The sequence below is a fragment of the Theobroma umbraticum genome, unplaced genomic scaffold, assembly GCF_002168275.2.
Source record: "Theobroma umbraticum cultivar Fairchild unplaced genomic scaffold, ASM216827v3 scaffold_30.0, whole genome shotgun sequence".
Lineage (NCBI taxonomy): Eukaryota > Viridiplantae > Streptophyta > Magnoliopsida > Malvales > Malvaceae > Theobroma > Theobroma umbraticum.
The window spans coordinates 7,799,993-7,813,648 of NW_018397254.1; the positions used below are offsets into that span (position 1 = coordinate 7,799,993).

General features: G+C 36.7%; 2 protein-coding genes across 3 annotated transcripts; one reads left to right on the forward strand and one right to left on the reverse strand.

Moving 5' to 3' along the window:
• Window positions 1-178: 178 nt before the first annotated feature.
• On the forward strand, window positions 179-6,799 carry CER9 (RING/U-box superfamily protein). Of its 2 annotated transcripts, none has more exons than XM_089785594.1 (9): window positions 179-634; window positions 1,634-2,326; window positions 3,127-3,894; window positions 3,996-4,207; window positions 4,292-4,657; window positions 5,174-5,334; window positions 5,423-5,586; window positions 5,686-5,832; window positions 5,996-6,799. In XM_089785594.1, the coding sequence occupies exons 1-9, from the start codon at window positions 470-472 to the stop codon at window positions 6,488-6,490; spliced, it is 3,171 nt and encodes a 1,056-aa protein (XP_089641720.1). In that variant the 5' UTR covers window positions 179-469; the 3' UTR covers window positions 6,491-6,799. The 2 variants fall into 2 exon arrangements, with proteins under 2 accessions (XP_089641720.1, XP_021290601.2); XM_021434926.2 differs by having other exon boundaries at window positions 181-634; window positions 5,177-5,334.
• A 428-nt stretch (window positions 6,800-7,227) lies between these two features.
• Window positions 7,228-11,763, reverse strand: LOC110421349 (polyadenylate-binding protein 2-like). Its single transcript, XM_021434938.2, has 9 exons — window positions 11,145-11,763; window positions 9,972-10,090; window positions 9,197-9,853; window positions 9,037-9,114; window positions 8,877-8,966; window positions 8,645-8,782; window positions 8,331-8,504; window positions 8,033-8,236; window positions 7,228-7,679 (listed from the first exon to the last, which is right to left on the reverse strand). The coding sequence occupies exons 1-9, from the start codon at window positions 11,383-11,385 to the stop codon at window positions 7,443-7,445; spliced, it is 1,938 nt and encodes a 645-aa protein (XP_021290613.1). The 5' UTR covers window positions 11,386-11,763; the 3' UTR covers window positions 7,228-7,442.
• Window positions 11,764-13,656: the final 1,893 nt, after the last annotated feature.

The window sequence follows — 13,656 nt, forward strand, 5'->3', positions numbered from 1 at the left end:
TCTAAAGTGGAGACAAAAGAGCAGCCAATAACAATATTCCACGTAGCCAAAGTTTCCTTCCTACGAGTAGCCGACATATTATCCTCCAATATAAAACGAAAACCAAAAAGTGAGGGGCAAACTCGGCAGCACAATTTTGAGGGAACTCATCTCAAACTCGGCCGATCCGTCGTCACAACCAACATAAAAGGGTAACTTAAAAAGTATAAAATCACACAAGGTTCACCCGACTCGGACCCTTTCCCCCCAAACTCGCTGAGCCAACTCGCCCGATGGAGATCGCTCGCGTGGAGCCGCCTTCTCCTGCTCTGGACGGCGAAACCCCCACTTCCTCCGCAGCCGCCGTTATTGCGGACAGCATAAAGCCGTCGCCATCAACATCGTCCACATCGTTAGAGAAGGAAGAAAAAGCGTCTTCATCAACGGCGTTGTCGGTATCGTTGGGGCGGCGGCGAAGTATGATGCGGAGATGGAGGAGGAAGAAGACGAGGAAGACGTTTGCAGGATCTGCCGAAACCCCGGGGATGCAGAAAATCCGCTTCGATACCCTTGCGCGTGTAGCGGCAGCATCAAATTTGTCCACCAGGATTGCCTTCTTCAGTGGCTCAATCACAGCAATGCTCGCCAATGCGAGGTTAGTTTTTTTTCTTTTTTGTAATGAGTTCTGTAGAAATGATAGGTAGTTTCGTAAATTATGTTAAATCCAGTTGGGGTTTTAGGTTTTTATTTTTTAATTAAATCTCTTGCTTTGGTGTTTGAATGATGATTAACAAAGGTGATTAAGAAATGAAGACAGTTTTGGGCTTTTCTTTTATTTTCTTTTAATTCTTTTTGTTGATTACTTTATAAGAAAGACTGCCATTGAAAGTTGCAATCTTGAGAGCTTCCGTTGCTGGATTCTTGAAAAATAAAAAGGAACAACTTATTTTTTTATTGTTGTGTTGATTGCGCTAAATTATGTCTCAAAACTCAATGCTATTTGCAGTCATATGGGGAGAAGCACATGGTTTTCTGATGATTCTCATCAGTTTTGCATGATCAGAGTCTTCATTGGCTACAACTAACTTCTTTAAGTTTGAATGAATACGGGTGGCAATAATAGTTCTTGTGAAAGCACTCGAGCTTTAATTTTCCTTTTAAATGTCACTAACACATGATCAAAGACGCCAAGTTAATGCTGTTAGATATTATTCTTGAACTGTAGGTTTTGAAGGCTATAAAGCCTGCATAAGGTACATACAATCTTTCCATGTTAGTAACACATTGCAAAGCCATGTGAATGTGGTTTACAGCTTTTGAGGCAGTTAGCAGCTCTATGTTACTTTCCGTTTCCATGTTGTGAGCATGGGCTTCTCATCAAATCATATTTTCCTATGGCATTTCAATACTGGCATGTGTCAGCTAGTTGTCTACCCCTTCCTTTCTGTTTCCTTGTTTATGTCTATGCCTCTCTCCCTTTCCTCTTATTGTTTTTAAATTTTTTATTTTTTTTAAAGTTATGCTTAAAAGACATTTTTCCATGTGACTCTCTCTCTCTCTCTCTCTCTTCATTTCTTTGTTTTTAGAAAAATATTTATGCTTCAAAAGGTACATTTGCTGTGTGATTTTAATTCTTTAAGGGTTTTCTTTGCAGGTTTGCAAGCATGCATTTTCTTTCTCCCCTGTGTATGCTGAGAACGCTCCAGCAAGGCTTCCTTTTCAGGAGTTTATTGTTGGGATGGCAATGAAAGCTTGTCATGTTCTGCAGTTCTTTTTGCGCCTTAGTTTTGTACTTTCAGTTTGGCTCCTCATTATACCTTTCATTACCTTTTGGATATGGCGGTTGGCTTTTGTCAGGAGTTTTGGTGAAGCTCAGAGATTATTCTTAAGCCATATTTCCACCACAATCATTCTTACTGATTGTTTGCATGGATTCCTACTTTCTGCTAGCATTGTGTTTATTTTTCTTGGAGCCACTTCTTTGAGGGACTATTTCCGGCATCTTCGAGAGCTTGGAGGACAAGAGGCTGAGAGAGAAGATGAAGGGGATAGGAATGGTGCTCGTGCTGCTAGGCGACCCCCTGGACAAGCTAATAGGAATTTTGCTGGTGATGGTAATGGTGAAGATGCTGGTGGAGTGCAAGGCATTGGTGGAGCTGGTCAAATGATCAGAAGGAATGCTGAAAATGTGGCTGCTAGGTGGGAAATGCAGGCAGCTCGTCTTGAAGCTCATGTTGAACAGATGTTTGATGGCCTGGATGATGCTGATGGCGCCGAGGATGTACCTTTTGATGAGCTTGTTGGCATGCAGGGTCCTGTTTTCCATTTGGTTGAGAATGCATTCACTGTAAGTCTCTTTGGTTGTTTTAATTTACTGTCTGTCCTTAATCACTGGTCTTCCGATTGACAATCTCTTACCGATCTTATTTAAGTGCTTGCCTTGCCTTTTTGTTGGTGATTCTCTTGGGAACCTTTATGCGCTGAGACTAGCTTATCAACATCTCACCTTCAAAACAAAGGTGATTTGTATGTGTGTGTGTGTGCCATTGTGTGGATGTGTTGGGCGTGTTTGTGTGAATGTTTTGAGTGGCACTGGCTTTTGATGCCAAATTGGAATTAATAGCAGACTTATAGTTTGGGACTTTGTTGCACGACAAACTTGAGCAGTTTTTCAGCCCTTTTCTTGGTTGGATGCTGGATGGCGTTCGATTTGTTATATATTTAATGAAGGATACTTTCTTCATTTATCTTCCTTGTTAGAGAGTGCAATTCTTGCCTCTATTATTGTTCCTTTAAATGGTTCCACTTCCAAAATACCGACATTAGATGGCAGTGTATTGCTATATAATTTTATGCATGACTTTGACGCTAGTTATAATCTTATAATTTTATGGTTGTTCCTTTATATGGTAATACTTCAAACTGTGTGATGTCAGCCAGGGGTCCAGATCTCCATTATGTGTAGAATTAGCACAGTTATTGAGATATGCTAATGATATTTTTTCCTTAAAAATTTTATTGTTTTAGAGCTATAAATTTGACAATCTGCAAAACTCTAGATACTCAGAAAAGAAACAAAATTCAGATTTGGCCTTTTTCCCTTGTTAACATGAGATTCTTGAATGACTTAATGATTGATTCTTGCAGGTTCTAGCGAGCAATATGATATTCCTTGGTGTTGTCATTTTTGTGCCTTTTTCTCTTGGCCGGATTATTCTCTATTATGTATCTTGGTTTTTCTCATCTGCAAGCGGTCCTGTCCTCTCAGCAGTCGTGCCTCTGACAGACACTGCCCTTTCCTTGGCAAATATCACATTGAAGAATGCATTAACTGCTGTTACGAATTTAACATCTGAAGGCGAAGAAAATGGCATGCTTGGCCAGGTTGCAGAAATGTTGAAAGCAAACTCTAGTGGAATAGGTGAAGTTTCAAGCAACACAAGTGCACCATTTTCAGCTGATCTCTTGAAAGGATCAACTATTGGAGCATCAAGGCTTTCTGATGTTACAACTCTTGCTATTGGATACATGTTTATATTCTCCTTAGTCTTCTTCTACCTGGGTATTGTCACTTTGATTAGGTACACTAGGGGTGAGCCTTTGACAGTGGGGAGGTTCTATGGTATTGCTTCTATAGCTGAGACAATTCCGTCCCTCTTCAGGCAGTTCTTGGCAGCAATGAGGCATTTGATGACAATGATTAAAGTTGCATTCCTGCTTGTAATTGAGCTTGGAGTGTTTCCTTTGATGTGTGGATGGTGGCTAGATGTATGTACTATAAGGATGTTTGGGAAATCAATGTCTCAAAGAGTTCAGTTCTTCTCAGTTTCACCTTTAGCAAGCTCATTGGTTCATTGGGTTGTAGGAATCGTATACATGCTACAAATAAGCATCTTTGTCAGCCTTCTTCGAGGGGTACTGCTCTTGACCATTCTATGATATCAACTGTTTTATGTGGTAATCATGGTCTTGTTGTAATATTAGTCTGTTAATATTCTTTTTCTTGTCATGGGCAGGTTTTACGTAATGGAGTTCTGTACTTTCTTCGAGATCCAGCTGATCCAAACTATAATCCCTTCCGTGATTTAATTGATGATCCTGTACACAAGCATGCTCGGAGGGTGTTATTATCTGTTGCAGTATATGGGAGTTTGATTGTGATGCTGGTATTTTTGCCAGTCAAGCTTGCTATGAGGATGGCACCCTCTATTTTCCCACTTGATATATCGTAAGATTGGCGCATACCTTTACCTTTTCCTTCAATTATATATACTTCTTGTTAACTTACATTTAAATAATTTGCTTGTTGCAGGGTATCGGATCCATTTACTGAGATTCCAGCTGACATGCTTCTCTTTCAAATATGCATTCCATTTGCCATTGAGCATTTTAAACTGCGGACAACAATCAAGTCTCTTCTCCGCTACTGGTTTACTGCAGTTGGCTGGGCATTAGGCTTAACCGATTTTTTACTTCCCAGACCTGAGGAGAGTGGTGGCCAGGAAAATGCCAACGGGGAACCAGGACGGCAGGATAGACTACAGGTTGTGCAACTAGGTGGACAGGAACGGGCCATGGTTGCACTTGCAGCTGGTGATGATCCAAATAGGGGCCTTCTTGCATCAGGAATCTCCAATGTTGTGGAGGTGTTTGACGGGGACGAACAATCGGATTCAGAGTAAGTTATATGGTGCTTTTGATTTACAATGTTACAAAATGGGTCTGATTTACATTGTGGTGTCATTGCATTCGTTGAAGTTACCTTAGCTTTTATAGTTTTGTTTGTTTGATGGTATTTTTGCATGCACCTTTGCTCTAAGATTGTAGATTCATGATGTGGAATTTGTGGGTTTGGCTTATGCAATTAACATAAAAAAGATCATTTAACATTGAATTTGCACTTAGAAGGCAGTTATTCTTGTTGATTGATATTGTATAGTTTGTAAATGCAAGAGATTTTAACTACTTATTTTGTTTAGACACGTTAGAACGATATGAATGTCATATAGTAATTCCTTGGACTGTAATCACATTAGATCCCTTGGCTATAATGTGATTGCATTTTAATCTTACATTGCAGTGGTTCGTTGCAAAACAAACATTGTAATGTAATTTAATTAAACATATTGTAGAGAATCTGCTCTTATTTCTTTCATATCAAACGTTATCTAAGATTTGTTGATGCATTCTTTAGCAGGTATGGCTTTGTACTTCGCATTGTTCTCTTGCTGGTGGTTGCCTGGATGACTTTGCTTATCTTTAACTCTGCCTTGATAGTAGTACCAATATCACTTGGACGTGCACTTTTCAATTCCATTCCACTTCTCCCAATAACTCATGGCATTAAGTGCAATGGTAATGCAGTTTGACTGCCTTTTTTCTTGTTGTAATGTCTTGTTTGTAATTCACTGCTAACTGGTTCTTATTTTGTCTCTCATCTTAGATCTTTATGCTTTCATCATTGGAAGCTATGTCATTTGGACAGCCATAGCTGGAGCTAGATACTCCATTGAGCACATTAGAACAAAGAGGGCTGCAGTTCTGTTTAGCCAAATATGGAAGTGGGGTACCATTGTCATCAAGAGCTCCATGCTCTTATCAATATGGGTATGTCATTTGGAATAATTTGGTTTTCTACTTGTTCTACTTGTTTCTGAGTTACAGATATTCTAACTCTTAGATCTTTATTGGTGCTGAAATGCGCAGATTTTTGTCATTCCTGTTCTTATTGGTCTGCTTTTTGAGCTCTTGGTGATTGTGCCAATGCGTGTGCCTGTAGATGAAAGTCCAGTTTTCCTCCTCTATCAGGACTGGGCATTGGGTCTCATTTTTCTTAAGATCTGGACTAGACTGGTAAGTGTTATACCACCAATTAAAATGAGCAGCAGAATATTGATCTGGTTATTGTTGGTTTTGCAATAAAGAAGCTAACATCTAGTAAATTTTTAGTTTCTTATCTTGTAACGAGGAGATTTATCCACCCCAAGGATTAAAAGTTGGTTTGTTATTTATGCAGGTTATGCTAGATCATATGATGCCGTTGGTAGATGAAAGCTGGCGAGTAAAATTTGAAAGGGTGAGAGAAGATGGTTTCTCTAGACTGCAGGGCCTTTGGGTATTGCGGGAGATTGTATTTCCCATCATAATGAAGCTGCTGACAGCCTTATGTGTACCTTACGTATTAGCCAGAGGGGTGTTTCCTGTGCTTGGCTATCCATTAGTGGTCAACTCTGCTGTATATCGATTTGCATGGCTAGGATGCCTTGGCTTCAGCTTCTTGGGCTTTTGTGCAAAGAGATTTCATGTATGGTTCACTAACCTCCACAATTCTATACGGGATGACCGATATCTTATCGGTCGTCGACTTCATAACTATGGGGAAGACTCAGCAGAGAAGCAAAGTGAGACAGGGACCTCCTCTGAAACCCAGATTTCTAATCTGATGGGCACTGGATTAATCCGGCATGACCGAGAGGCTGATGTAGGGTTGAGATTGAGGCGTGCTAATTAAAACGATGCCTGATGAAAAGATTGTCGAAAGTTTTAAAAGCTTGTATTTAGTATTGAATGCATGTTTCTAACTATGTTGACAAGCAGGTATACACTTGTTAGGCATGCGGCCAAGAGTCTAGTTACTGGCTTACTTGTCATTTCTGTGCATAGAATACATGTTGACTTAGCAACTTAGGGGCTTGTCTTAAAATTTCAGCGAGTTAGAAGTTAAATAAAAATCTATAGTATCTATTTGTTTATAGAATAGCTCACGATGTTGTACTATCTTTTGCTAATACGGAACATGACAGGCTAGATTTGATTTTCATTCGAGTCTCCTTGCTAGCTTGCTTTTATGTTGTCTCAGATTCCTCTTTCCCGGGGTGCAGGCCCTTGGCCCAATAATTAGCTTGTTACCTTATCTTGTTTTCTCAATATTCGAACTTATGGCTTCAAAAGTTGAAAATCTCATTGAGGAGGTGTCTGTAACCTTTTGAGCGTATAGCAGCTTAGCGGTCTCCGACTGTAATGATATAGCGTTTGAAATCACAGGCCTTTCTTTATTCTAAGCCATAGTTATCTAATGGGGTATTTGATCTAGATATGACGTCCATAGGGAATCAGCAAGAAATTATCGTGTTTCAATTTTTCTTAGGGATACAAACAGCTCATGAATCCGCTTTCTAGAGCAATTAAGGACCATAAGTAACGTGACTCATGAATCTGCAAAATTTTTCATCCCAAAGGCACACAATCAATTCAATCCAACATGTATAAAGCAGTGAAAGTGCATAATACTCCACATATAGCAATAAACTATAAAAGCATGAAAGTAATGGTACCAAAGTTCCAAAGCTCTGAAAAGGTATTAAAATCAAAACCTCCTACCGAAGCACAACTCATTTGAACTCAACAAAGGCCACACACTACCATGCTGTTTAAGGAGACAAGACCCTCGCATGCATTCAATCTCAGGAGACAAGGTTGTCACTTAATGACAATGAGGCCAGTTGTTCACCAGTCTGCTGCTGCTGAGCAACACTCCTCAGAACCTCCATTGCCTCTGCAACCTTGGCTTTTAGAGCTTCTGGTGACTCAAGCAAGTGCAAAACCTCAGTCTGATCCATCTCCAGAAGCATCCCTGTAACTTTAGCTGCCGCATCAGGCTCAAGCTGTTCAACAAGCGGATAGAGATTCTCCCCCAGCATCTGCACATTTTCACCCAATGTAAAAAATTTGAGTTACCCAAAATAATGCGAGTTAAGCTTTTCCCAGAAACTTGTTTGAACCTTTTTACAAACAATTAATAACAAAAAAATCATAGCAATTTTTTCTAGGAAATTAAATGTAAATAAAAGTTCACATCTCAATAGGGGAACTCAAAATAGTTTTTAATTAAGGGGTAAGAAATTTGGATATCTCTTCAACATGGTTTGTGCAACTAAATATTTTAAAATTGAAGAAAAACCCTCATATTATACTACAAGTATAATCTAAACTTGGACAGCATAGCTGTACAGAACATAGAAGTTACAAAAAAATGAAGCAAAGCAGTGCATACCATTCTCTGCTGATCAGGACTAGCATTTGCAAGTGCTGAGGCCAAGGCTCCTATTGGAATTGGCTGAGAAAGTGGCACATCACGCATTGGCATGCCACCCATATCATATGGAACAGAAAGCATGCCTCCAGCAACATTAGGTATTGAAACATCAGGTAGACCACGCCCTGGTGGATAACGATAGACCCGCCCTCGGGGTAGCATCTGTCATTTAAATATCAATCATCAGATAAATTATTTAGAGATGTGACAGTATGCAGCAAAGGTATTATAAAATCCATGAATTGATGAAACAAACCTGCTGCTGCATTAATGGAACAGGTTGCTGACTTTGCTGAACAGCCCCAGCCCTTCTGCCACCAGGACGCTGACCCTGCTGGCCTTGCTGAACCATCGGTACAAAGAAATTTGGCATGGGAGCCCCACCAGGCCTCATACCAGGGACAAGCTGCTGTTGATATCCAAATCCAGGCTGACAAAAAGAAAATCCCATAAGCAATAAATTTCAGAAAACAGATGTACAAATAATATAATATTGATTAATTCAGGAAGTTAAAATATACATCATATGACTAGTAATGCCAATAAATAGAATGTAAAATATATAGTTACCTGAGGTGGAAAAATAGCAGGAGGTGCTTGGCCATAGAATATTTGCTGCCCAAGACCTGGACCACCAGGTGGGTACATTGGCATACGAGGTGCAACTGAAGGTGGCATTGCAACCGGTCGCATTTGAGAAAATTGAGCCTGTAAAAGTGCAGCACATGCTTTAAAAATCCAAACCATCTTTTGCCCAATTACAGTTTGGTCAAGGCCCAAAGCAAATATCAAGACAACATACCTGCAACCTGGCTCTCCTATCTTCCTTTCTTTGTGCTAGTGCAACATACAGAGGTTTGCTAACAATCATTTTGCCATTCATCTCCACAAGCTGTGATAACAAAAAAATGCTATTAGCTTATGATAAGATCATGAAAGTAGGGACAGCATTATCATCTTACAGCTCTAGATGCTTCTTCTGGAGTTGAAAATGCAACAAACCCTGATCCTTTACTTATTCCATTAGGGTCTCGCATAACCTGTCACATTTAAAAATAGGATTCAGCCACCTGATTACCAGAATTGGACGAACTTAATTATTCTAGAAAACAAATAACAAACCTTGCATGATGTTATGGTTCCATATTGAGAGAATAGCTCTTTAAGATTTTCATCGCTTATGCTATCATCCAAATTCTTAACATACAAGTTTGCTCCTTGAAATTTATCAGCTGCCTCTTTCATGGTCTGCTCAAATCGAAGTTTCAGTTCAACTTCCCTTTCAGATTTCTTTTGAGCTTTCCCAACAAACCACTCCTTATCATCAAATTTCTTTCCATTGAGGGACTCAACAGCTCTAGCAGCGTCATCTGCATTCTCAAAGTTAATAAACCCAAAGCACTTGGATTTCCCATCTGGTTCCCTCATCACTACAGCACTAGTGATTGTACCGAATTCGCCAAAAATGTTCTTCAAATCTTCATCACTTGTTGATTCTGAGAGATTCTTTACATAGACATTGTTAAATTTTGTCTTGCTAATAGCAGTGTCTCTTTCCTGCTTGCGAACAAAGGGGCCCACATAGACTTGCTTATCATTCAACAGCATACCATTCAACTTCTCTATTGCTTTTTGGGCAGATTCCTCATTGTCAAATTGGACAAAGCCATAACCTTTTGACTGGCCAGAGGAGTCTGTGGCTACCTTGCAAGAGAGAATGTTTCCGAATGCAGAAAATGTATCATGCAAAGCTTTGTGGTCAATTCCCTTATCTAAATTCTGCCAGATCCAACAAGCATGGGAAAAAAACATAAAATAAACCATATGAGATTTTTGAAGCACGGCTTTATAAGAAAGAGCTGCAAAAGAAAACACATGGTTGTCAAATTTTTATTACCTTGATAAATATATTCCCAGCGCCACTCTTACGGAGACTAGGGTCGCGGTTGGAATACATAATACGGATAGGCTTTCCATTCAGAAGAGTGAAATTCAGAAGATCCAATGCCCTTGCAGCTGTCAGTAAATCCATAACAGGATGTCATGCATGATAAAGAGCAAACATTTATTTTCTGGGATCAGTGGTGGAGGCAAAGTATTAATAAAATATTCCTCAAATATGTAATAAATATAAAACGCCACAGCTTGAGTTGTCTCCACCTTGCTGATAGAGACTAACTTGGTTGATAAATTACATGGAGCCTTATAAGATAACAAAGAAGCATTAGGAAGTAAGGATACACTAAGCATTACTCTCTTTCCATTAGGCTAGGATCCCACATTCTGTTGTGTCTATCTTTAAATTTTCTCTTTTTCTGTCAATTGCCAAGCACTTTCAACATTACATTTCCTGTTTTTCCTTTCACCCATTACATGGTTACCAAAAACGGCCAAGCATATATTACAATATAATGTCTATGGGTTGTTTTGGGAAGATAGGGAAATAAAAAAGAATGAAAAGCCCCAAATAAATACTCACTAAATAAATATTCACTAATTACACCAACCCAAACTGAGACAAAATGGTCTTTGCTATATTTATTTCATAAAAATTCAGAGTTTACATCTAACAGGAGATAATCATCGGTGAAAATATATGTGAAGAACAAACTTTAGAGAAAACACACTCTAAACTTGCATCTTAATTTCCTGCCTAGATCAGCTTGACCATATAAATGTTCAGTTGACCATTTTATTGGAAAATGGGTATGAAAATGCTTCAAGGGACAAATAAGGTCTAAACAATCTATTTGAAATCGCTAATGTGAACGCCTTAACACCCATCAAGAATCTACTCCCATTCATCCATTTCAAATTGAACCAAAATTAATCACCTTTTCTTTCCTTTTATAATAAGCCAAACTATATGCAAAAGTAAAGCTAAAACTAATCAATCATATTTATAACAACATTCTAAATACCAATAGAAGCATCTATCCATTATTAAAAAGGCAAATAAAGGAAAGTAAAACTAAATTTAACTGAAACCATCGAATCTACACTAACCCAAATCATCACGAAAACATAATAATAATAATAATAATAATAATGAGAAAAACCGAAAACTAACCATCTTGAGGGTTGCTATAGTTGACATAGCCATAACCAAGAGACCTGCGGGTTGACAAATCCTTGCAAACCCGAACCGTGACCACTTGACCCATCTGGGTAAAGTACTCATAAAGCTGGGTTTCCGTCACACTCAAATCTAAATCCCCAACATAGAGCGACGTCGTTACAAACTGGTTATTCCCTCCTCCTGCTCCACTGTTAACACTTCCATTTTGCCCCTGAACCTGAACCTGTGCCATCTCTTGAAACAACAGCTAAAAGCACCCAAAAAAACCCTTTTTTTCGAAGTTCTCTTTTTTTCTATCTTTCTTTTTTTTTTTTTGGGGTTTTTTCTTCCCTCTCCTCTTGTTATTAATCAACAATAAATGATACAAGCTAAAACCCAAGTGCTTAGATAAACCTTCCTACAAATGATGCAAACTTTCTTTTTCTTTTTAAAATTTTTTGTTTTTTTTTTGTTTTTTGCAAGGGAGGAGAGGGAAGGGAAAGAAGAGGAAATGGATATTTGCCGCCGGCTGAGCAAGAGGCGGCGGCGCGTGAGAAAATTGTTTGAGAAAAAAAAATAAAGAGGTTGGAAGGAGGAGTAGCAGCTTGAGCAAACAGAACAGAACTGAACAGAGAAGAGTAATATAAGGTAGGAGGTTTTTTCTAAGTAAACCCTAAGATGGATCATAGGACGAGATCTCCGCCGTTGGATTCGGTTTTGGAGAGCTGATTTGTGGGGCCCGCAAATAACAAGGTAAATAAATTCTACTGCTAATTGTAGATTTTGGAGGTGGTTCACGCGCAATAAGAGGTGCGTGTGGGGTAAAATTCTGGTAATCTCATATCACCCTGGGCGGTGTGGTGGTGAAAAGTTCCTTTAAGTGAATTTCACCGTCGGTTCAGCTTTAACATTACCCGCAGCCGCCCGAAAGGTAATTTGAAACGTGAAAGTGAAAGGACGTCTGCCCCTTTCTTCGAGTAATTGTTTTTACTTTTTAGTTTAACCTTATCCGAACAAATTACTTTTTAGGCATTTGTTAAAAATATATCACTTTACGTTCTGTCAAATTTTTACTACAAATATCATACATTTTTTAAAATAGCCTAATATCACACGTTCCTTGAACATTAAAAAAAAAATTAAGGAGTTGTTACAACAAGGAAACTGCACCCAATCTCATGTTTTTCGTTAAACAAACCAATGAGTCAACTAATTGATCACCATCACGATAATTTATCTTTAAAATTATATATTTATAATTTCCTACAGTCTAATATTAATTCAATTTTATTTTCAAACTCCTTAGACATTACAGGACTTAGAATGACGTAGTTGACATATGTTTTATTTTTTATATATATAAATTATAAAATTATGATTTTTTAAATTCAATTTATAAATAAAAATGAAAGTTAGATAAAAAACTAAAAAGAAATATAACCTCTCAAATAGAGATATTAATGGGTTGAAGTGAGAGATATAAGATTTTACATAAAAAATAGTTAATTTTATTTAATTTAGTTTTTATGATGTAACAGTATTAACGTGACATTGACATACTGACATGTTAGTATCATGTGATAGATAAAAAAAATTTTTAAAAAAAATTTTACCACATCATAGGAAATAAATTGAATAAAAATATATATTATAGAAATTAAATTGAATAAAATTAAGATGTTAAGGGATTAAATTAAAAAATATGTTTAAAAAATATAAATTTTTAAGTAGATTATTGATATGCTTATTAATAAGTCAAATATTTAAGTATAAAAGATTTATAATGTTAAAAATATATGTAAATATTTTCTTACTTTATTATTTAATTTTAGAATATGTAAATTAAATTATATTTTTTACAAAAATTAAGTTTGAATATTTCTTCTATAAAAAAAATTTGACAAGAATTTCATACTTGAAGTGAAATTTAGATAAATAACTTGTATTACGTTAACATAAAATAATATAAAATTACTAAATAAATTCTTTTTTCTTTCATTTATAATAGTATAAAAATTTAAAATTTATTCAACTTAGTTTTTAATTTGAGCTAAAGTCAAATTAACAAAATAAGTTGATTTAGTTTTTTTTTTTTTTTAAAATGAAGAACGGATATATGGAGTTAAAGATGATTATACAAATAATTATTCGTTTTGACTTACTTAATTTAGATATGGAAAACCTTATTACAATCATAGAATTTGAGATCCACTATTCTAATTTTTTTTCTTTTTTTATATTTTTATTTTGATTAATATTTCAAGTTATATTTGTTAAGTTAAAATTTCTTAGATTAAAGATTGCATTTATAGTTGATAAAGTTAAATATAACTATAAATATTTGTATCATTTTATTTTATTAACAAATCTTTTGTAGATCCAAATTAATAATTTAAATTTAAATTTAACAAAATTTGATTGTGGTATTTAAATTTAAATAAAACCATTTTATACGAAATTTTAAATAAATTTAAATAAAAAGGTAAATTTGGTAAGAGTTGAATAATTGTAAAAGAATGTATAT

What these genes read in the sequence shown, in the direction of transcription:
- CER9 (XM_089785594.1), top strand. Translation starts at nt 470, where the DNA reads ATGGAGGAGGAAGAAGACGAGGAAGACGTTTGCAGGATCTGCCGAAAC. An exon ending in ATTTTCCCACTTGATATATC is followed by an intron (nt 4,208 to 4,291) that starts GTAAGATTGGCG and finishes TGCTTGTTGCAG; the next exon opens with GGTATCGGATCCATTTACTG. An exon ending in GACGAACAATCGGATTCAGA is followed by an intron (nt 4,658 to 5,173) that starts GTAAGTTATATG and finishes TGCATTCTTTAG; the next exon opens with CAGGTATGGCTTTGTACTTC.
- LOC110421349 (XM_021434938.2), bottom strand. Translation starts at nt 11,385, where the DNA reads ATGGCACAGGTTCAGGTTCAGGGGCAAAATGGAAGTGTTAACAGTGGA. An exon ending in CTATAGCAACCCTCAAGATG is followed by an intron (nt 10,091 to 11,144) that starts GTTAGTTTTCGG and finishes ATTTACTGACAG; the next exon opens with CTGCAAGGGCATTGGATCTT. An exon ending in CTGGGAATATATTTATCAAG is followed by an intron (nt 9,854 to 9,971) that starts GTAATAAAAATT and finishes TGGATCTGGCAG; the next exon opens with AATTTAGATAAGGGAATTGA.